A 24,148-nucleotide genomic window follows, 5' to 3' on the forward strand; every position below is an offset into this window, starting at 1 on the left:
GTGTGGTAACAAATGGAAAAAAGTTATGTGAATGGCAAACTAAAACAACATTTGTTTTAGGGGTATTTCAGACAAGTAGAGCTGTAAATCCCTAAAAATGCGATATAATTGTTCAACAACCTAATTAACCAGTAAAAACAAATAAAAATATTTAATCTGCGATTGCAACAGTTATATGCGAGGACGGAAGAATGGTTTATATGCAATTAATAATGAGCATCGGCTGCGTAATTGCAGCTGCAGCCGCTGCAATTTATTTTAGTATGCCTGCAATAGCGCCGTCTTATCAGTCCAACACTGGCAGACGTTCCAATGACAGCGACGATAACAACGATTGTGGAAGACGAAGCAAAAAATGTAGCAAACCGCAGCGTTTACCGGCCAGGTAAATACATAAGCTTCTTGTGTGTTTAGAGTCTTAATTGTAATCAGTTGCATTTTAGCAAACCCGGCGACAAGTGCATCATTTGCCTAAAGGAAATGACAGCCCAGACGATGCATATAATGAACTGCGGTCATGCGCTGTGCCAAGCTCCATGCTTTGCACAATACCGCGAGTTCAATCGCTACTGTCTGTATTGCGAAAAGGTTGTAATACGCATCAATGTGCCCGGCGACGACTGCTGCATCTGCTGCGAGCCCATGTCGCTAGAGACCATTCAGTACTTGCCGTGTGAGCACGCTCTACACAAAATATGTCTGGAGTCATATAAGAAAGAAAATTACAAAACTTGTCCCCTTTGCTCAAAGAAACTTTAACGTCCTTATAGACAAACGGTAATACAATGTCAACTAAAGCAATATCACGACGCTAAGGCGCACACTTAGCTTTATATATATATGCATAGTTATTATGATATTAATAGGTTAAGTGCCTTCTTATAGTGTTTACAAACTTTATTGAAAACATTAAACGCTGTCTAAGTTTCTAAATGTCTTCGCTCCCAAAACTGATGAAGGCTGTGAACGATGCACAAGCGTGTCTCTGACCAACTGATCCAGGCTAAAATAAAACAGCGATTTTCAGCATTATCACTCAAGGTCTCACCTAATCACCCACTATTTGAAATTGCCCACCACATACACGGACGGATTCAGGACGCCTGCCAGAACGTGGGGGGAAATCTTCAGCGGTCAGCCAGGGCGTCACAGTGGCGACGAATTGTAACTTGTAATTGGCCACCGGTGCATTTATTAAACTTAATTTATATTACGCGATATGTGGAGCTTTGCAAACTTGTGTTATTCATGCCAAGTAAATCAATTAAGAGCAAAGGTAAATAATTATTAGGAGACTGTGTGACCATTTGCCAGCTAAACGAATAATACCACATTTTCGAGTTATTTCGAATTTTAATAGGGCACATACACTTACAGCTTTTGTTATATTTCATACGATTAGAATTGATAAAAATATAATTTGTCAATTTACATACAAAACAAAACGTATATATGTTAGCTTGTCACTCTAGTGTAAAAAAGTAGATGCATATAAATTAGAAAATGTGGTAGCACTGATTTATTTGAACCGTGTGGCAATAAATGTAAACACAATATGTGAATGGCAAATTAAAATGAAATATTTATTTTAGGGGGTTTTCAGACAAGTCAGTGAGAGAAAGATTAACATGATTTACTTGCCGTGCGAGCACGCTCTTCACTTGACATGTCTTCAATTACATAGGAGAAATTATAATACTTGTCCTCATTGCACATAACTACAACTGAAGACAAGGCGTTGAGTTCAGTTTCAATGCCAACAAATGGATATCTCTATCTTTATACCTAACATGTTGACTATATGTCGCGTGCTTCGTTGCAGTGTTCACAAATTTTATTGAAAGCAATAAACGCTGTCTAAGCTGCCTAAAGAAATGATTCCAGTACGGGAGCAGCACATAGTCGCCAATTGTCACGCCAGCGCAGCTCCTGAAACTGCTGCAGGATGCGCGCGAAGCGCGAGCGTGTCTCTATTATGCTTGGATTATTGGGGAAGTGCTCAAACCAGATGCGCAGCTGCTCGGCCAGCTCCTCATGATCGCTAAATACAAAACCGTTCTCGCCATGCTTGACCAGTTCATCTAGGCTAAAGGGGAATAGCATGTTTAAGTAAAATGATTCGAAGCAAATTTGGAACCACTCACCATTTGAAGTTAAATGCACAGACGGGCAGTCCGCTGCCAAACATGTCCACCACTTTCATGGGCAGATCCAGGCCGCTGGTGCTCCAGTGCAGGCAGACACCGAGATCGGCGCTGGCCAGAACGCTGGGATAATCATCAGCCTCCAGCCAGGGGGTCACAATGGACACCTTTTGCCAATGCATTTTAGCGATTTGCGCTTCGTAATGCGCTTTTTGCGGCCCTTTGCCCGTGATAATGCACAGCAGAGATGGATAGACTTGAGGTTCATCGACAGCAACGGACTCATATGACTCCAGCGCCTGCAGCAGTATGCCGAAGTCCTCGTCCGGGGTCCAGCTGGTGCTGGATACAAGTATCGCTTGCCGTTGAGGCTTGTACAATACCGTGCCGTTGGCCAGCTTTTGCGTAAGAGCCGTGGATTCCAACACGCCCGACTGTTTCAAATCTGCATAGCACTGCGGCATGAATTGCGCGTAATCTTTGGATAGCTTCATGAACAGCTCATGCTTTTGGGCCAGTTCAATGGGATGAAACTGCGCCGGTGCCCGATCGTATAGCACAGTAACGGGCCTGTAAGCAAACAGTCAGACATGGGCTAATGCTACTCCTGTGCTCCTTAGCTCACCCAATGTTCCAGTTGCGCTGCAAATCTTCCTTCATGGCCTTTGTGACACAGAAGTGTGTGTGCGCCTTGGCGCCAAAGTACCGTTCCAACCGTTTTGTCAGACGAATAAGCCGGCTCTGTTCGCCGCCGGCCATACCCAGCGCCAGCACCGTGTAGGTGTAGTTGTGCCAGTCGATGACTAGCTTGGTGCGCGTCAAGGCGCAATAAAAATAGCAGACGACCAGTGTGGGTATGCCGGGTGGATTTTGAACTAGCAGAAAGTTGGGCCGACGTATGGAGATTAATGCCATCAGCAGGCTTAGCGTTTGCCAGATCGCCTTAAAGAGCAGCTTCAGTTTTGGTGTTAGATTTGTGATAGGCACCGCTGGAAGCTCGTGAATTTTGCACTTGGGCTGCGCCACAGTCAACACATCTAGCGGTCGTGTCTCCATGTATCCAATTATGTCCACATTGTAGTTGTCCTCGAGTAGACTCTGCGCATGGTATTGCATACGTGGACTACGTCCGATGTCGCCCAACACAATGACGCAGGCATTGCGTTTTCTCATATGTAGCTCGACCATTCCGCTACTCTTGTTGTCCCAGCTCTTGACTGGATGTTTACTGCTACAGTTTCTTCGGCAGCTTCTTTTACCCCAATGCAGCTGAAATGCTGTGTGGTTTTTCGTTGTTGTTGGCTAAATTATTCGTCATTGTGGTGGTGCAGCGATACGAGCACGAGCTAATGTATCGATAATTGATGAGTGGGAAACAGCTGTGCAGCGCAGTGTGACCATATAGCTGCCAATATGTTAATCAACATTCAGTTAACAGTTCAATTGAGCATAACGTATTGTTGTCAGCACTATTGAGTCATTAACAGCTGTTAGCCGCTCACAGCTTGGCACTATGGTCTATGTTAAACCATTTTAAATGTTCTCTCAATGTTGATGTGCAAGGACGTGTCGCGGCATAACGTGTAAGAATTCTTTGTATTATGCGTGTGTGCTTAAGGTGTAAAAACTGGGCGTTTGTGTGTGTTGAGTGTGGGTGTAACTTACTGAATGCCTTCTAAGGCTATAACAACAAATGCTTTAATATGAATAAGTGCAAAGTGCACAACTAAATTAACAACAGAAAAAACAAAAACAACAAGAGCGGCCACAGCTAACGGTTAAAGCTGTCTGGCCATTGTTTTTGTTGCCGCCTGCAATGCGGCGAAATTTGCCGGTAAGTGAATGAACCAAATATACGCAATTTTGTTTTGGTATTCCGGTTTGTTGTACATTTTCGCCGGCACAACAAAGCGACCGCCCAAAATACAACCACACCGTCAACCGCCCCGCCCCCGACCATAGCAGCTATTGCAGGTTGGCGCCGTCGCTGTTTCGAAATTCTGTCAGACTACCCGCAAAAATGTCAATTGTGTGTTAGTGTATGGCTGTATGTCTATGTGTATGCCTATGTGTATGTGTATGTGTGTACATTTTTCTGTATTTGTTGTTTGCAGCCATTGACTATGAATATGGCAGCGCGCTAAGAGTATGCAGCATTGCTTTTGTTTTATTTGTTATACATTTGTATTGTATATATATTTTTTTCAATATTTGGTTTTTAACATTGCCAATTTTTGATTTTCACAGCAGCTGTTTCAGTGTGTGTGTGTATCGATAACTGGATATACGCGCCATGTTACGTGTGAGTACACATATACGCACGCACAAATACGCTTTCATATGTACATAGTTTATCCCATTAGAAAACTGTCTGCAGCGTCTGCGTCGCCAGACGAGACAGTAGCCTGAGCCGCCTCCCAACCGCACCCCACTTGCCACTTGCCGCTTGCTCAATAGCGCAGGCAAATAGCCCAAAAGCCGCCCAGAGAGTCAAATCCAGAGCCACCCCCAATGATTGTGGCTTGCCAGGCACACACAGGAACCCAGGACTCGGATGGACAGATGGCGGCTTGGTTGGGTGGTTGCTCCTTGTGGGCTTGGCTTGCAACTTTATGCCGTTGATTTTTGATTTCTGTGCAGCTTTTTATTGCGTGTCTGAAGTTTTGTGCCGCGTTTTGTTTCACATTTGGCATAGAAAAGTTGCAGCCAGCGTCACCGGTCTAGACACCTACCCGGTGTCATATTTTGCATCGTTGCATATATATATATATATATATTTGACCGTGCTCGACTTTTTAAAGCCATATATATCAATTAAAACTAGAATACATATACTTTATAAGGTCGGAGATGTCTCCTTTTATGCGCTGCACATATTATGACAAAATTATAAAAGCCTCTACACGGATATAAAAATATACAAATACAGGCTATCTATTCCCGGTTAGCCTGCCCTCAAAGGGGCTCTGCTATTAAATTTAACCACCTTATCGTATGCGGGTATACACGGGTGTATAAGTATAAGAAGTTCCGAGTAGTATACCTTTGCAGAGGGTATTATAATTTTGTATCTTGTCACAATAAGCTCATACACCTGGCTTTCTGCACGGTCCTTTCCTTTTCATTTCATTATTGTTAAATGCTTTTTGTTGCTAAATTGAGACGTTGCGACGTCAGACCTTGTTAGCGAATGTGTTGAATGAAGATGGTTAAAAATAGAAAACTCTTTGAACATAACTAAGGTCAATAGTTTAGTGTGCTTCGTGTTTTCCAACACTGTCCTGTCGAGCCGCGGAGAAAATCACGGTCCGCGCTTAGCTCTTAGTTTTCCTTAGTTTTAATAGCATCAAGCAAATTGTATTTGATCAAAGACAATGCAATGTTTTTATTGTCATTGGTTTTATGTTCGTAGCACTAGTTCTTATAAAAATTGAATTTTCTTTGCGTATGCTATAAGATTACATGCAAATGTACAGTCATACATACTCACAAATATATTCACATAAATACACTCAGTCATACATGCATGCATATACAGATACTCAAACATTAATATATATTTATACACGCATAATTCCATACATCGTTGTGGAAAAGCGAACATACTACGTACATATGTAAGTACATACAACTTAACACTTACATATATCCACCAGTAAGAAAACTTGTATGCGTTACTTGAATTCATGAGAATTGCATAGTAGGGCGACATTTATTGTGTGTTTTTTTTGATGCACAGCGGGGAAAAGTTATCAAAAAACCATTGAATGTTCGATCTGCGATTAGTATAGGAAAACTAAAAAAATGCACACATACATGCATCCACACATATGCATACATACACATGCATAAAGCTTCGAATGAATTAGAGAAATTTAGTTTGAAGCTGATTAAATGGTGAATTAAAAATTTTCATGCAACCATTTCCCAATATTTTCTTCTTACATCTTACAGCGTGGACTGTGCACTGATCTTTAATCAGTCAGTCAGTCAATCAGTCATATACAGTTTATATATCTGAATTTTACTAATTGAATATTCGTTTTGTGCCTTTTACAGCTTGGTAAAACATATCACATCGGATTATATATACATATATGACTGCAAGACAGCAAAAAGCTGCGTATAAAACTAATAAGCAATAAAAAAGAAAACACACACATATAAAAAAGTTAGCGATCTCTTCTAAAATCGTTTGCATCGTTTCGACGCGGCTAATTGGACTAACTATAATTAACTGCGAGCAGCGTGATAGGTAAGTTACCATAATTGAGAGTAGATTAATGCGGCATCAACGGCGATTGCCACTGCAATGTGTATGTGGCATGCCGCGCGCGAGCTTCATTTGAATAATTTGCAGCGGCGAGATGCTGTGCAGAATGTGGCGGCGCGTGTCTAGACGCGACAACAACTAACGCAATTTGTTCAGGGAGCAGAAGTGGTGTGTGTATGCCTGTGTGTGTGTGTGTGTATGATGAGGATGGTGGGGGGCACACAACCAAAGCGACCGCTGTGTGCAGCTGCCTGGCAAAAACTCGTGTATCCTAAACAAACTTCCGCCTCGACGGCGCACATACCAAATATGTAGCTTGGCTATAATTAAAGAGGAGCGAGAGGGCGAGAGAATGAGAGGGGAAGAGGGCGCACGTGAGACAGCGACAAGTGCATGCCCAGTTCTTTTGCGGCTATTTTGGTTGTTTGTCTTGTCTTCTCTCTCGCTCTCGCTCCCGCTCCCGCTCTTTCGCACTCCCTCTGTCTCTAGGAGACACTGAGCTAACAATCGGCGCCATGTGCCTATGTGACATTTGCCCAAAAGCAGTAAAAATAGAAAAACAAACAAGCGTCACATGTGCATCTCGAACTTTAAAGATCTATAACTTATATCTGGCATTACTTTAGCTATCTGCCTGCAGTTCAAGTGCGTTCAAATTTAGCAGCGGATGTTCTCGGACAGCTGGTCGGGCGGATGGATGGCCGGACGGTACGCGGTCAACCTCATGCAGGGTCTCACCTGAAAAAACGTTTGCCTCGAGTTACTCGTGGCATAAGGCAAACACTTGAACTCAATAGTCTGTGATTTAAAAGGTACTTTTTGATATGAGCACAGAACCAATACAGTCAACTGAGCTCAAAGGTTGCGTGCACTGAAACAAATAGCTGCAATTTAGCTGCAATTAAAATGGGAAATATAAAAGCTTCAAAATATATTCCCTAGCTTGGCTATTTTTTAAAAGATTGTACTATAGTTAAATTTAATATTTACAATACTTAACTTTGCATTTTCGAGGTTATTATCATTTAAATTATTATATAATTATAAATTATTATAATTATAAAATTAGAGAATGCATAACCAATTGGAATTATATTTTCTATAGTTTTTAAAGAAAACAACAGAAAAGAACGAAAGTTTGGTGTGTTTGTGTTTTGTTTTTGTGTTTCCATCCCGAATGGAATTGTCAATATTTTTTCCAATATAATACATACATATAAATGTACATACATATATGGTTGGATATATTCTAAAAATGCAGTGAAAAACTCCCTTGGGCGGACAGCGATGGTCGCATAACTACCTAATTGAGGGGAAATGGGCTTGGCCTGATTTATAATGGTTTTATAGGACATGTACGCCTAACAGAAGTGCCCGTTGGGTGAGTTTTATTCGTCATTGCACATTTTGCTGGTCATTTACATATACATATGTTCATTTCCAAAATTAGTCGTATAACCAGAGCTCGTTTTAAGCGAATTTCGTTTCTTGGAAAAAATTGAGTAGAGACAAGGCAAAATAAGGCCGCAAGTGGTCGGCACTGATTGCTGGGGGTGTGGCAAATAAAAATGCGGCAGCCACTACAGTGTCAACTAACTATAGCGACAAGTCCAAAAGTGATGTGAATGACGTTGATGGCGCCTCGCAACGATGCCAGTTGACCAAAGTTGCCGACCAGCCGTTCTCCTCGTTGTTTTGCTAATTGTGGGGAAATGGAGTGATGGAGAGTTGGCATGGAATGGGATGGACCCTGTCAACTGCAGCGACGGCGACAAAAGTAAAAGAAGACTTCGCATTTTGCTCATACAACACAATTTATGCAAAGGTAAAGCAGAATGTGGGATTGGTAGGGTGGGTTTTGTTGGACGCAAGTCGCGTCAACTGCAAAAGTATTATTAAGTGGAGTAGCTGTCGTTGTTGTTCTTTCTGCTCCTCAACTCTAGTTGCTGCTGCCTTCGGGCAACATTTTGCACCTTTCACGTTTATTGTGACATTATGCTTTTAATAATGGATAACAACAATAACAGCAACAATAATAACAACGGCAACGGGGCAACGACAACAAAAACAACACGAACAAAGCAAACACGTTTTAGAACAACTAGCGAAAGGGGCAGCAGGTTGTGCGAGGAGCGTAAAAGGAGCCACCGACTTCTGTTGTTGGTTAGTTTTTAGTGGCTGCCACTTTTTTCTGTATGTGTTTTTGATTTTGTTTTTGCTTTTATACCCTGGGCGCAAGGAATGGGTGAAAACGGACCTAATAATGTTATGATAGGGGGTTTTGCTATAAAAAATATATACATATATGGTTATTATCAGACTGAAAGCTAGCTATATATGTATATATAAATATAAAGGTTATTTAGGTTGTTACTAACTTAACTACGGTTGAAGGAAGAGTAAAAACTCATTTTAAAGTTGAAACTTTGATTGATTCATAATTTTCTTGTAAGAAGAAGTTGTTGTTACCGCATTACAGAGTATCCTTAAGTCGAGCTAGCGTAGCTGAAGGAGTATTTCGTGTGTTCTTGTTCTATCTTTCAGTATGCTTTAGCATTTTGTTTTGATTAAAATGGAACCGCAGACCCACAAAGAGTAAAATAGAAAATCCAGCATGGTAAAGAGAGAAAGGCTATGGGAAGGGAAGGAAAGGGGCTTGAATTGCTACAAAGTTAATGGAAAGATTGGAGTCTAGTGAAAAAAATACTGATTAAAATGTTCAGCAAATGAAAATTAACAAATGTAAAGAGTCTGTCCAAAAAAAGAAGATTAAATAAATAAATATAAATAAAAGCGAACATGAAATTGCACAGCAGAAATAAAAGTGCTCGAAAATTAATCGAAATCCGTTGCTGTAAATATCATAACAGTAATAGTAAAAAATATAATATAAAGATGAATTACATATATATGTGATATTTAATTATTACAAATATGTTTTAAAACAAGAAATTCAGGAGATCTTCAGCTCGCCGAAGACATTTGCCCTGTAGACATTTGACATTTCGATTTTCATGAAAAAGTAAATCTCTATCTTATACCATAAAACTAATTTTTCGACCGAATTTTCCTGACAAGATTTGGATCATGACAACAAATCAGTTTTTCAACTTAGCTATATGTTATTGTGCTCTGATGTTGATGAGATTTTGTATATACACATACATACATATGTATGAAGTACAGAATTGTCGAGTTTGGTCAAGAATTGGAGAATTTTATAGTTTTAACGTCGAACCTTAGCCAATGTCGCTCTTAACGCACATCTAGTGATACCTTTACTATGGTTATTATATTGAACTCTAAGAACCCAATTAAAAAAATGATGTATAAGGAGCTTATAAAAAATGCTTGCAATATAAAAAATGTGCAAAACATATACATATTTCTTGCAAAAGTATAACGAGAAAATAAGAAAATAAGAAAAAAATGTGAAAAACTGAAAGCCAATGTGAAGCTCACGTGCAACTTGACGGCTTGTCACTTTGTCTCTGCGGTGGGCACGGCGTGGGTGCAGACGGCGCAGTTGAGGGTTGGCAACTCCCGACAGCACCTACAAAAGTTGGCAGCTCCAATGCCGCAAAGTGAGTCATTTTGAGTGCCGAGTTTCGGGTTTGGCTTTTGGGAAATTGGGACTTTTTTTTTTGCACGTTGCAGCTGCGGGCCTCCACTTTGTGTCAACTTGTGTGTGTGTATATGTGTGTGGTTTGTGTGTGTGTTGTGTGTCTTTGTCTGGCAATTAAGATCTGAATTTACCAGTCGCTGTCGGCCCTTATGTAACAAAATATTTACACAGGGAAAGAAGGCTGGGATTAATTCTGTTCTCAAAAACTTAATTTTCGCCGTCGTTCAATTATTAGTAGAGTCTTCTTGAAAAATAAGTCAATTTTGCTGAGTTAAATCGAGTATTTCTTGCTGAATTTAAGAGAGTTCGCGATTAGAGCACATGATTTGTTTCTGTGCACAATTTGCGACAAGCTGGCAAAAATGTGTAGACATTATTAAATCAACTCGCGTAAATTGTATAAAATGGCAAACATTTTGTAATTTGCAAGAATCTTGCTCCAATAGGAATTGAGTTGCACGCAGCCTGCTGCTGTTTTTCCATTTTTCTATCTGTCTTGTGTTCGGCTGGTTCCATTGTCGCGTTCTGTTGAGCTTGTAATCAAATAAATGAGTGTGCCCAGGTGCTCCCTGGATGGTATGTGCTTCCCGTTTCCCCTAATTTCCGTGTCAGTTGGTGCCTTGTCTTCATTATTGGCTACGTTTTTCGAAGAGGCAGCCCTCCTGCCCAACCCGCCACTTTATTCATTGTGCCCTGTTTCGGTTTTTAATGATGCGCAATTTGTCGTTAATTTTCGGCATTTTATTATTTGCTTTATTTTGTTTTTCGAAGATTTCTTCACATTTCACATAGTAATGGCGCCCCAAGCGCCAGCTGAGCTCCTCCTTGGAGCCCTATCTTTCGCACGCTTTCCCACTCTCTGATTGGGTCCCTTTTGGTGTTTGCCATTATGTTGGGCAACTTTTTGTGAGGGAGCCAACTTTTGTTTTATGTCTTTGGGCCGTGCGACATTGCCGAAAAGTTTCTTAAGGCAGCGCCTCCATTAATGCGGATTTTTAGTTGTTGCTGCTATTTGATCTATGGTCTGATGTCCTTTTCAGGGCTATTAAAATGTGATTACATGCTTTCACTCAGCAAAAAGGACGACTTTTATTGGAATGTACAAAAGATGAAAAATTCTCCATTCTCGATTAATTCGTAAGTCAGAGTTTTGTTGATTAAGTTAAGCGACCAAATAAATGGTTATTAACTCTAGGAGAGAGAGAGAGAGAGAGAGACAGGAAAGTTATGAAAGGCAATATAGAGAGAGACAGAAAGTAGAGAAGAGAAAGAGAGAGAGGGAGAGAGAGAGAGAAAGAGTAAGGGAACCCCCTAAGAAAAAGTGAAAAGGAGGGAGAAAGTACGATAGAGAGAGTGAGTGATGGAGTGAGAAAGAAAGATAAATAGAGTGAGAAGGAGAGAGATGGTGTGAGAGATATATATGGTTTAACAAATACAGAGAGAAAGAGAGAGAGAGAGAGAGAGAGAGAAGCAAGAGAGTAGGGGTAAATGACATAATTTGTGCATGACTGATAAGGCATGACTTAGAAAGATTCATCCCTAAGGTAAAAAAGTACATATCAATAAAAGTCTTTCAACAGACAGTTCGCTTAATCTGTGTTTTTTTTCAGCTACTCTAGAATTACTATAATCTTATAAACTCGTATATTATTTGAGCTATAGATAACTATAAAATAATGGACGCAGGGTATAAAAATACTAGTAAATACAAGTTTTATGTACTATTAAGCCAGGTACAAGAAAATGTCTGTATCCTATCTATAATAATAAGTATGTGGGTGTTCACATATTCTAATGACAAAACTATTAAACTTACTTTTGGATATACATTCTATGAATTGGGAATTTGTAGTGAGCTTATCAGCATCAAGCAAAATGTTGTAAATTAATATCAAGTCTCATGCAATTTATGCTAATATAAAAACTATATTTGTACATATTTTTAAAACTGAGTAGAAGATATTGCCTCTCGCAATAAACTCCTCGTTCAAAATTTATAGTAATGTATAACTTGTCGATTCTTTATTTCACTATGAAACGACATTTTTTGTTTCGAATTTTTGATAGTTTTTTAAAATCAGAATTTGGTGAAAAAAAGTTACTTTATATTGGGATTTACGAAAGTTATGGCGAATATAGTCACCCCAACCTATCAATAAATATCGGTTTCAACAAACGTGGTCGTATGATGTTGCATATTGTTATCGTTATTCCGCATCTATAACTTATATATAAGTAATTAATTTGATTGTAGTTTCCCATGCACCTTATGCATCTTAAGCAACTGAGATATAAAAAAAGAGTTTCCAAATTAATTTATTATAAAACTCTTTTGACTTTATAGTAAAAATGAGTCTTCTTTAATTTATGGGCAGCCTTAAGCAAAACATTTACTTGGTTTTCTTGAGTTTGAGTTTTTTTTTTCAACAAAAACCACAACAATTTTCTTCTCTTTTATATTTGGTCAGTTGGTTTTCTTTTAGCTCTTCTGTTTTGGCTCTTTCGTTTTTTTTTTTGCCTTTATGCGCTTCTATTAGTGTTTACCTGCTGCAGGAAATGCTTTTCCGCTGCCCATTGTTTCACTTACAAAGCACATTATTGTTACCCACCAGCATACTGGCTTAAGTGAGGGGCTGACTAAATGACTGGCTGCACCGCTGCACCACTTCGCACCACCTCGCTCCATAAGCAACGGGCATTGGCCCAGAATTTCAGCAGAGTTTTCCGCGACAGGGAAATGTGCAACAATTGACAACAGAAACAGGCGCCAGACGATTCCATAGATAAAATGTAGCAACAAAAACTATGCACATGCCGGGACATAGGCACAGAGAGGGGTGCGACAATTAAGTGTCAAGTTTTTCACGAACAACATCACGTGGCATGTACGCCAGCGGGCGGGTGTAAAGGCGACGAGTGTTTTATGCTGTTTTACATTTGCTGGCAGTTGACAGCGTTATGTGTGTGTGTGTCTAATATAGGTGTGTGTGTACGTGTGTGTGCGTGTGTGTATGTGTGGCTAGGGGTATCGGGATGTAATGTTGTGAGCGTAGCTTTGCATAGTTGGACGCCGTGGCTGTGACATTTGTCAACCAAATTGTCTCGCAACAAACAGAAACGGAAGTTGGAATTGTGTAATAACTTGCCAATGATGAATTATGAAGTTCCCTATAATTGGCTTTACAATTATTTGTAAGTAATTTCATGGACTTAGGAATAAATGTGGACAGAAGAGCGAATGATATATTGACAAGAATCTGAACACATTTAATATGCTTATTAACACATGAATGAATTTTTGTATTCATTAGCTCTTTTGGCGAAAAGCTAACCCCTGCAATAACAGTGGATTATTGAGAATTGGGAATTTAAATCTGGAAACTTTGTTCATGAGAAATTTATAGAGCATGGTTGAATAACCTTAAAAACAAAACAAGTTTGAAGAATATGTCTTCAAAAGTTACATCGAAAAAAATCGTTTAAAACGTATATTAATCATTTCGGGATATTTTCGGAATATATATTAATGGCTTGGATATTGAGATGACACAGAGAATTGTCTGATAAGCAAATAATAGTTTGTCACAAAATTAATCTGTTTATTTAATTAGTGCAAAATGAAAGGAGGAGTGAGATTTAATTTCTGTTAAAAAGTACAAACTTGAAGATGAATAAGCGCTTTATTATATAATATTTCATATTTCTTTCAGAATATTATAATATATAAATATATATATATAATTATAATAATAGATTCTTAATGGAAAAATATTAAGATCAATTTAAAATTTGTTTTTAAATAATTTTTATCAGTATTTATCAAATACACTTCAGCAATAGGGTATTTTTGCTAAGGGCTGAAACGCGAATGAGCGACGGCACAACGGGACGTATGTGTAACATCCGATTTTGATGCAGCAGCTGAGTCTGTTGGCTCAGCAAAGTGGATTATGTGTTTGTATGCATTCCCTCTCTTGTGTCTGTGTGTGTGTATTCTGTGTGTGCGCATTCCATTTGCCAACCAATTTTGCTGCCACTACCCAGACCCTTCCTACCCCTTCCTTTTCGGTCTTCTACATTTGCCAAACAATTGCCAACAAAAGCCGATTACAACACTTGAGGCGCGCGTTGTTTGTTGTGGCATGTGTTGTTGTTGCCAATTGTTGTAGCTGTTGTTGTTGTTGTTCTTGTTGTTGTTACCAACTAGACTCTGACTGCAGTTAAATTACAATTGTGCGCTTTGTTGCACACTTGTTTGCAGATTTTTGCCGCCTAACGTTTTACACTATTTTCTCCGCTGTGCCCCTTCTAAGCCTATTATTGTTTTTGTTCTTGTTGCCTGTAATTGTGGGGGAGGCATGTGTATAACTCTTTTGCCATTGTCACATTGTTTTTGCTGGCTCCCGCATTTGAAGCTTAAATGGTATAAAATGCTAATCGCATTTGCCTGATTCTATTAAATATGTTCTAGTGCGTGTGTGTGTGAGCTTTTAGGCTTAGCGTTCTGCGCGCGAATATTGTCATATTAATTGTTGGTGAAATTAAAATTTTATTATAAACCATAAATCAGGTGTCAGCATAAATCGAGAAAAGCAGACAATTTTTGGCCGATATGCGCAGTTGCAAAAGTTTAAACATTTACATGGGCCAACGCACACCCAAACAAGCTCATTTGCATAAGCATACAATGACACACACACACGCATACAACAGTTAACTTAATTTGCATGAAACGCGACGCTGTCAAAAAAAAAAAAAAAAACAAGTCAAAATTGTTAAAGTTGGGAATGCTCAACTAAAAGATTTCTCGTTACCTTGGATTGAGTTCTTGAGTTCATAATACTTATATTTAAGGTATGGTAAAATATATGTGAGGGTATGTTGATCGATCTTTGTCGGCTATGCGGCTACAGGAAAATATATAATCATAATTTGAAGCTCTCTCAACCACTTTTAGCTTTCTGAGATCGTGACGTTCATGTTCAGGCAAACAGATGAACTTGGCTATATTGATTTGGAAATTATGCAGAATATATGAACATGCAGTCTCTCTGCTGTTCATTTTTAATGGGTATACCGTATATAAAAGAAATGTAAAATTATTTCAACTGCACTTGGAAAAGTAACAGCCACAGAGTTTTAAGCATCCGCACTCGAGTGCTGAGTAGCTACAGCATGGGAATTGAAGAAGAGTATGAGAGAGGGGAGCAGCAGCAGCAGCAGAGCGCGTAGCTATAGAATGCATGCAGACAACCTTATAGAGATACAGCTACAGATACTTATATACAGCTGTAGTTACAGATGCGGCAACTAACTACAGCTGCAGTTCTATAATGAAGCTCGCCAACTTTTCTATTAAAACTTATTAAATTTCTGTGGCTTCTGCTAAAAGTTGTTTTCTCTGTTGCTGTCCTGACCTTAGTTCTTGTTGTTGTTGTTGTGCTGTACGTGGTGATATGATGAAATATTCAAAAGTTTATTCCACTGACTGACATGCCCATAATAATTATTAATTAATACCGCGAATTCCTGTGTTTAATGGAAACTAGAAATATTTTTGAATATTACATTTGAACTGCTTGCAACTCATACTTACAAACTGTAAATAGTTAAAGCTCTCTAAATGCATGATAGTTCAAATAATCAAAATGAAAAGATTAACCTGTATATTTTGCTGTGTTACATATAGAGTTAATCTACCTAAAAAGGATGTACTCAGTAAAATTAATGTGTTTGGTGTTAAGATTCTCAATTGAGATGGGCTTTTCCAACTTCTAGTTCAAATCAATTTCAATTGGAGACGGGTTTAAACTATCTCAAACTAATTATCTTAATTATTTTTGAATTAGTTAATTATGTTAAGTCATGACTTATATGTACGAACATAAGAAATCTGATAATTCATTTCACCTAATTTTGATTATAAGTATATTATATTATTTATATGCTCTTTTTGGTAGGGTATTGCAACTTCGAACTGCACTTACTCTATTGCAGATTCAGCTGCTTGCATCATTTCAGTAGACACTACCTCTTTTAATTGGTGTATGCTCAACACAATGCCACATGGCGTTGCGTTCCATTTCTTAATCTTTGTTAGCTTTGCAGCACGTGAAGCATTTGCCAAATGCCCGCCTGCCTTTTTTGCGCCCTGCTCTCTGCCATTTTACCTTTTATTTTGGCCCATTTTATATATGTATATTAAGCCATCCAAGCAGCGATGTTGTATGAGATGGTGGCCATTATCAAGCCGATGACAAGCAGCCCCACTCGCCACATGCCACACGCCGCATGCCACATGCGAAAGAAGCTCAGCTCAGCTCAGCTTGCTGTTCTCAGCTGTCAGTCGAGCTTTTATAGCGGCTTATTGGCTACCTCCGGTACCCCCACGCCCCCTTTTTTCCACTGTCCTGCTACTCCCAACCGATTGTGACGCTTTGAATGTGCGTTGCGTGACTTTTGCGAGAGTTGTTTTTTATTTTTATTATTTTTATTTCTTGGCGCTCATCAACGAAGCCACTTGCGACATGTCAGCAATGGCATTCGCATTCGCATTCGCATCCCCATCCTCATCCACGTCCCCAACCACATTTCCATATCCGTTCGCCTCCTTGCATTACCTGATTGTCATGCACGAGCCTATCGAGCTGCTCGTTTTGATGAGCATAATTTGCGTAAAAGTTGCGCGGAAGATGGTCGTTTGGTAGCTTTATTAAATGGGGCATAATTTATCTGTGGGATTTCATTTATTGCGATACAAACGTGAACGAAAGTGGAAAGTTTTCATTATGTCGCCAGTTGTTTTTCGCATGAGATGCATCCTTATTCCTTGACTCCACACTATTCAAATGATGTGTTTGCTGTTGCCTACTTAAGGGCACACAGACATTAAGGATGTAAGAGGCTGTAGGCGAGGCAGGCTGTCAAGCAAATTGAAATTTAATTACTGGGTCCACATTTGGCGAAAGCGGCTTACAAGTGTCTGAGGGAATCCGAAAGACAGACATAGGTGGTGGCTTATGACTCACTGTAAGAAAAACCAATAAACATAAATACTATTTTGTTGTTTAAATAAAGTAAGAGTCAAACACTTTGGGTATACTTAAATAAAAAATTAAAAAAATACTAGACTATTATTAAATAAAGGTTAATTTATAAACATGCCTAATTCGCATTGCAATTGAAGTAAATAATTTATGTTAAAAAGCGCAATTGTTCTGCTTTTTTTATTTTTATAAGAAGAAATACTTCGAATTTACTTTATTTTTAATATTTAAGATTTTTAAATGTGAGCTTTTTCGTTAAAACTATTAATATACTAAAATGGTTTTCAATAATCCAAGAACTCGAATCTATTTATTTTGTAAATTTAAGAAATTCTAGTTAAAACTCTGTCGTCGAACATGGACTGAAATTTTCTTACTTGTTCTGCGAGTGTGTTTTTGTGTGTACACATGTATGAGTAGGTGTTGTGTCGGTGTATATGTGTGTGAGCGCGTTTGTGTTCAGCGCCATCTTCCACTCATTTTAAGCAGCTTTGGCTTGCATTTCATGTTTAAATTTGGGTCGCTGGGTTAAGTCGTCGCCATAGTCGCTGCAGCGCGGCTCATTACCGTTGTTGGCCATGTAATAATGGCCCAATTAAATGGGCCAGTTCAGTGGGATAGTGAAATAGCAACCCCCGAAAAACGGCAGTAAGCCAAATGGCCAAAACAATTGTCGTTCTTCCCGACCCTTTCCCTGTCGCCAAACATCAAACATCAAGTTCAAGGCGTCTGGACATGCGAGGCTCAATTTGGCTGCCACACAAAACTAACGGCTCGCAACAACATGGTGTATACAGTACATTTACCGTTAGTCCATTTACCGTTAGTTTATTTACCGTATCAATTATTGATTTAATAATTTTCGAGCGATTCGTGACATGGACGGCTCGCTGTGCGAGCATAAAACAAACATGGCCATAGCTCATAAACGTGGACGTGGCTTATAATTAAAATGCGCCCAGCTCCATTTCAATGTTATCCTGTCGTCCTGTCGAGCATCAGAAATTATGCTGCATACGTTGCGGCACATTCCGTTGCCGCGTATCCTGCACGTGTCATTAATAAGAAATCAAAAATCGATTAAGTCCGCCTCTTCTACCCTGGCTCACACGGTTTTCAACTTTTCTATATACGAAAGGAAATACCTGTTTATCATTTCGTGCGCGCTACGCTTGTTAAAAGTTTTAATTGGCAGACATGTTGCGTTAATATGAAATATTTGGGTAATTTACTGTAATTGCGGACTTAAAAGTAACATCAATTAATTAATCGATTGCAATTGAAATACTTAGAACATCAATGTGTATATAGTTAACATTTCGATACGATAATACGTTCTAATTGGTTTCCGTTTTTAATTACACTGTGCAGGCGAGTTTATGAGCCGAATTTAGATATTTATGTGTTGTTAGATGGTTTATTAGATATAAATAATATTTATAAAATTCAATATACAATATTTATATATTTATTTGGAGGCGGGTTAAATACAACAACATTCTTCAAGCTAATGAAAGGAAATATTTTTATTTTAATGATGATTGAAGGTGTTTTAAAGAGAAATTACTCAACTAAAGCAACAATTTTCATTAAACAAAATGAATTTAGGTTTAATACCTATAATATCTAATATTTTAATCTATGTACTAAATGCAATATACATTTAATCATGGGAAAATATTTTGTTCTTAATATTTCTATTGAAAAGAAAAAAATCTTATAATTATATATATTTTTATATATACATTAATATTCGCATATTTTATATCCAACTTACTATTAAGAGTCTCCTAATTTTCGGCAGTTGAAGTTTTTAAAGTTTATTTTGTTGGACAGTTTTGCCCGAACGGGTAAACCAGTTTGCCTGCCACAAAATCTAACAGCTGCCGTTGCAGACGCAGCCAGTCGATGCAGGCTGCTGCAACTGCCCATTAATTTGAGCAAAGCTAATGCCCAAAATTATATATGGTACGGTATACGGTATAGGGCAATGCCAAAATTTGGGTTACCCTTGTCACAAAACCGGCTTCGCGATTGGGGCAACGTGTGTGCTCCCTACGCTTCGTTGCCCCACTTCCCCCACCGTCGCTCTGCTAAATAAAACGACTAGCAGATGTCGTTGTCGCTGCTGGGGATTGTATTACCTTCAGTTACCTCGAGTTACCTGCTCAGTCAGCTTTTTTCTCTGTCTCTGTTCCTCTTACTGGCTCTCGCTCTCGTTTTGTGGCAACTTCTTTGATTTGCGGCAGGTGCAAATTTAGCTCGTCGTGATCTGCGGCCCTGTCGACAGTCGTTCCACGACCCGTTTGCTGTTTGCTGATATTTTCGGCGATCCGTTGCCTTAACTGATTTGTTGTGCACACCTGCTGCCGTTGTCTGGGTATTTGTCTTCCTACTCCCTAGCTTGTCAGGTAGACAGTCGGCTGATCCTTTTTGCTATAATAGCCTTTGCAACATGTTCTCTGTCCTTCTGTCTGTCTGAATGTTAATCTGAAATACTTCAATGCATATCCTGTTTAATGGCTTTTGTGTGCAGGCTCTTTAGATTTCTATCTGAGTGCAGTCCACACAAGAGTATATCTCTTTCTATCTCTCACTCTCTCGCTCGCACTGTTCGTGTCGTCGTCATCTTCATGTCAAAATAATTGTCATAAATTATTTTGTTACCTGCTACTGTTCAGCCCCGCTAAAATTGAAATTGAAACTGTGACACTGCGTCCTCTACACAATTCTCTGATGCTCAGTTTCTCTTGTGCTAATTGCATTTCGGTTCGTTTTCTACCTGGTGACACGAATTTCAAGGTGTAAATGCAATTAAATTTCTCATTCTTCTGACATTGGGGCGTGGCAGCGTGCTATTAGAACTGCCATCGATTAGGATATGACTTATTTATATTGTATCTGCTTTCCTTCTCGTTCTCTCTCTCTCTCTCTCTCTCTCTCTCTCTCTATTTCTCTCTCTCTTTCTCAACAAATGATAAAGTCTCTGGCGGAACACTTTGGCAAACAGCATTTCCTTCATTAAAATGAATCAACTCCAAAAACTAAACTTTACAGCAGGGCTGCCTCAAGGGCCGTCTGCCATGCTTGTGAGGCGGCAACGGCGATGGGCTCTACCGTGGGGGGAGGGGTTAGTTTTAGCTTGGCGACTCTGCATTTTCATCTCGGCAGATTTACGAAAAATTACAATTGTGTACACGGCCACTTCAACTTCAAGTGCCATCCATGTCGCTGCTGCCAGCGTTGCCAACGCTCTGCAGTTAGATCTATTCCTTTCCCCCCTGCCCTGGACACCGCAGAAACTCTCTTCCCGCTCCCCTTATGCTCTGCTTGCACTTGGCAATGTTATTCCAACGCCATCGCATTGTTTGACAGCCCCGCACTGCCAACAGAGTCTGATAAAAACTTTTTTGACTGTGCATGCACATGGAGAAGGAGAGAGTGAATCACAACGATTGAGAGTGGGAAAATCGAAGCAAATCAAATGAAACGAAACGAAAACCAAAACGAAACTAGACCAAAAATCGATAAGAATAACGGACAAAAATTCAAGTCAAATATTTGTCTAAGTCGATAACGAAATACTCTGACATACTTTGATTAGAAGTTATCTCAAATTAATTAAAAAAAAAAAACTACAAATAGAAACAAAACGGATTTTATATTATACTAAAGTAGACTACCAAGCGTATTTACATATAAGATAGTAGATATAAGAAGCTGTAAAATAGTTTTCCCGATTTAAATGATTGCAAATAACTATGTTTTATTTAGAATTGTTTTAATTTCTATTCTAATAAATAAAATACATTTTAAAAGACGTTATGTACAAGTATTTAGGAATTAGAAATGCACGCAATTTGAAATTCTTTTAATAAATTGCAAAGCTGATGACAATTTGACAACTCCCTTTTAGTAGAAAATATCCAGCAGATGGTGGTGCCGCAACCAGAAGAATGTGTTCAAGCGGTGGGGGTGGGTGCGAAGTACTGGTACGTCATTTTGCCAATAAATGGAATACTTCAGACTCTGCGCAGCAAAACATTTTCTTCCTCAACTTTCTACGCCGCCTTCGCTTCCATTACATCTGACAGACGCTGAAAAGTACGTGTTTAGTTATGGACTGTCCCAGCGGGCCGATAGAGAAATATATAGATATTGAGGAGCTTGTGAAAGGGATAGAGATAGCGATGCGGGCAAAAGGTAATGCCACTTTAAATCGATGTGATAAATGCGCAGAGGTTGCGTCTGCCTATCAATAGAGGAAATATCACATCAAGTGTCTGCCTGGGCCATAAAACACACAACAGGACGGAGCAAGAGTGGAATTGAAGGTTGTTAAGGACATGAGAATCAGCTCAAAACTTGGCAGCATCCACTTGAATTTCAGTTCAGACTTCAAGTGCAAATGAGAAAAGGCAGCAGCTGGAGGAGTGGCTGTGGTGCTGTGGCTGTGTGTGGTTTTGTGGTTGCCTGTGGCTTGGTTAATGGTCAACCAAGCGGTTGGTTGGGTGTTAGATATTTATCATTCTGCACTTGGCTCAAGTGACAAACGAGCCACAAACTGCGACTGCTAGCCAAAAATTGAAAAATGACTTAAATGGCAAGAGGCAGCACTGCCCGAAGATGCCCAAGGACTGTTCGTAAGTCAATTACAATCTGTAATGGGCCCGGGGCGCAATGAACTTGTCAAAAAGTCACCTTTGTGGGCCACACACGAGGCGCATAACAAGCATGGCCTCATTGTGGTTCTCACTACCCACTTATCAGTAGCGTTTGTGTATCTGTCTGAATCTGTAACAGTATCTGTATTTGTATCTTTGTAGCTGTATCTGTGTGACAGCTGCCTCCGCTCGTATCTATGTATGTCAGTTAGTCAACTAAATAGTCCGTACATCATGAAAGTGCCTGCCGCGCCCTGTTCCCCTATTTTAATTCACATTGCTGAGTGGCCGTTGAAGTTGCACAAAACATTTTTAAGTTCTTTGTATCTCTCCCCTCCTCTCCCTTTACCACCCGTGGAAGTTTTTCAAAACAATTTTTGTGTTGTCGTCTGTGGCATAAAGTCGATGTTTGCCTTAGATTTCAGAGTAATTTATGTTTCTATGCCGTAGACCGTTGCTCTGTTTATCTGTCTCTTTGTCCCCTCTCTCTCTCTCTCTCTCCAATACACTCCCAGAGGGCATTTCACTGGTCATGCAACCTGCAACGCAGCGCAATGAAATTTTCATAATCATAAATCATAAAGTACTTATCGCAAAGGAAAGAAAAGTTTTATGGTATGCATTTTCATGAATCATTGATTGTGTGAACTGAGCTGAGCTTTTACCTTTCATCTTGTTTTATTATATAGCGTTTTTTGAAACAGAAAAAAATCGATATTTTATTGATAAGCAACTTATTAAAGGGGCCTGATCATTTGAGATTGTGATTAATTTCAGATTAGTAAATGTGATAAGATCGGGGAGATACCATTTATTTTCCCTATAAATGTATTTTCCCTTTTTCTACTTCGCTTGCATATTTTTATCGATATTTTTCCGGTTAAAAGAACGTTTGCAGAGTATTTACGTTGTCACCTTCGAAGTGCCTTCACATTTCTGTTGGTTTTGTGTTTCGGCCTTAGATTAAAGTCTCATTTAGCAGGTGTTTTTAAGTCGCCGCTTTTACTGTCCGGGTTTACTGGCTTTCACTCTCCCCGCTCAAGCGGCTTTTGAGCGACTGAATGCATTTTTCTCCTCTCCGTTACGACAGCATTATCCGACGGACGCGTTCCCATTTAGCTGGGCTCTCGACATGGCTCATTTGCTTAGACTTTAAGTTTAGCGCATTGGCAAAGCGTTGGCTGATTAAATAGCCCAGATTGCGTTGGCCGAGTATCTTGGCTTAGCTGTGCCAGATCTTAATGAGCAGCCACAGGACAGGCACGAGCACAGGACACTGGACACTGGACACACGCCACTTCCGTGACCAGGCCAGGCGACAGTTTTTCTGCGGCCATGATTAATCTTAACACTTTCCGACCCATTAATTTCAGTGTGCCCAGCGGCGAGTGTGCCTTAGCCCCCAATAACAAACTGTCCAGCAATGAACCCTCTCTGCCACAGCCCCAATCCCCTCTCACATAAGAAACTAAAGCGTGCGATAAAATAAAATTCCAACCCCACTGAGCAATGACTCGAGTGCTTGGTGTGGATCTGGGCTTGGGGTTGGTTTGGGGCCTCGTTCAGTTTGACATTGTGCAGCTGCCTCATCAATGGCCTCTTGTTGGGGCTGTTGCCTTCACTCACCTGTCGAGGTTTCGTTACGCCCCGACGCCTTTCACTCAGCCACACAGCCTCTTGAATGTGCACCCTGTGCAATGTGACAACACAGGAACTGAAGAGCCTAAGTGGATTTGCAGCTATCCCCCCACCCCCGGGTTGATGACAAAGAGGTGTAAAAGTAACAAATAGCAGATGGCACTGAGGTGTACGTTGCTCATTGCAATGCCGAGGGCCACAGTTGATTACCTGTGATATGCATATGCAATGGGGTATTTACAGCGTTACACAATTTATGTAATAGGCACATTTAAATTTCAGTGTACGGGTAGAAAATAATTTAAATAATGATTTTTAGATCCAAATGATGTGCAATTGTAGTGGATTCTATCTGCAAGCGTATTTTATATGTTGCATGAAGAAAAAATTATTATTTAAATAAATTAACGAATAAAATAAAAGTCAACAATTATACTATACTATCGGGTATTCCCCTCCTTGCCCGTGGCTGCTTTTGTACTTGAAATTTTATCTCTGAGAATGATTTTGAGGACAAAATATAAATATATAAACGCGACTTTCCATACTTGCTTGGAATTTCCCAAAACCCTGACTTGGCGTACACCTTCATCACATAAGTTAGGCACAGTGCATATTTTAGATTCCTAGCTCTTACGGATTTTGACTGACCAATCAGTCAGCCATTCACTCAGTCAGCCAGTCAGGCAGTCAGTCAATCAGCCAGCCGTGTTGCAGCAAACACGTGTTTCTGAACCGATATCAATGAAATTTTCTAC

At 39.6% G+C, this 24,148-nt stretch overlaps 3 protein-coding genes across 8 annotated transcripts in view; 2 read left to right on the forward strand and 1 right to left on the reverse strand.

Moving 5' to 3' along the window:
* Positions 1-37: 37 nt before the first annotated feature.
* Positions 38-933, forward strand: LOC6629658 (uncharacterized). The gene is made up of 2 exons (XM_002053561.4): positions 38-385; positions 444-933. Exons 1-2 carry the CDS (start codon positions 192-194, stop codon positions 757-759), a joined length of 510 nt encoding a protein of 169 aa, XP_002053597.2. The 5' UTR covers positions 38-191; the 3' UTR covers positions 760-933.
* A 625-nt stretch (positions 934-1,558) lies between these two features.
* Positions 1,559-3,466, reverse strand: Alg1 (ALG1, chitobiosyldiphosphodolichol beta-mannosyltransferase). The gene is made up of 3 exons (XM_002053560.4): positions 2,770-3,466; positions 2,145-2,714; positions 1,559-2,086 (listed from the first exon to the last, which is right to left on the reverse strand). The coding sequence occupies exons 1-3, from the start codon at positions 3,330-3,332 to the stop codon at positions 1,867-1,869; spliced, it is 1,353 nt and encodes a 450-aa protein (XP_002053596.1). The 5' UTR covers positions 3,333-3,466; the 3' UTR covers positions 1,559-1,866.
* A 207-nt stretch (positions 3,467-3,673) lies between these two features.
* Positions 3,674-24,148, forward strand: part of tinc (transmembrane protein tincar) — a 72,523-nt gene continuing 52,048 nt past the window's right edge. For 4 of the 6 annotated variants that reach the window (XM_002053557.4, XM_032434261.2, XM_070207686.1 and 1 more), the window contains exons 1-2: positions 3,674-3,978; positions 6,204-6,399. The gene's annotated coding sequence lies outside the window, so the exon portion shown is untranslated. The remainder of the gene's footprint in view (positions 3,979-6,203; positions 6,400-24,148) is intronic. The other 2 variants (XM_032434262.2, XM_070207687.1) reach the window with 2 other exon arrangements.

The sequence above is a fragment of the Drosophila virilis genome, chromosome 2, assembly GCF_030788295.1.
Source record: "Drosophila virilis strain 15010-1051.87 chromosome 2, Dvir_AGI_RSII-ME, whole genome shotgun sequence".
Classification (NCBI taxonomy): domain Eukaryota; kingdom Metazoa; phylum Arthropoda; class Insecta; order Diptera; family Drosophilidae; genus Drosophila; species Drosophila virilis.

Coding starts and splice junctions, on each gene's coding strand:
- Alg1 (XM_002053560.4), bottom strand. CDS start 3,332: ATGGTCGAGCTACATATGAGAAAACGCAATGCCTGCGTCATTGTGTTG. Junction 2,715..2,769: donor CAGCGCAACTGGAACATTGG/GTGAGCTAAGGA, acceptor GTTTGCTTACAG/GCCCGTTACTGTGCTATACG. Junction 2,087..2,144: donor TGTGCATTTAACTTCAAATG/GTGAGTGGTTCC, acceptor ATTCCCCTTTAG/CCTAGATGAACTGGTCAAGC.
- LOC6629658 (XM_002053561.4), top strand. CDS start 192: ATGGTTTATATGCAATTAATAATGAGCATCGGCTGCGTAATTGCAGCT. Junction 386..443: donor CCGCAGCGTTTACCGGCCAG/GTAAATACATAA, acceptor GTTGCATTTTAG/CAAACCCGGCGACAAGTGCA.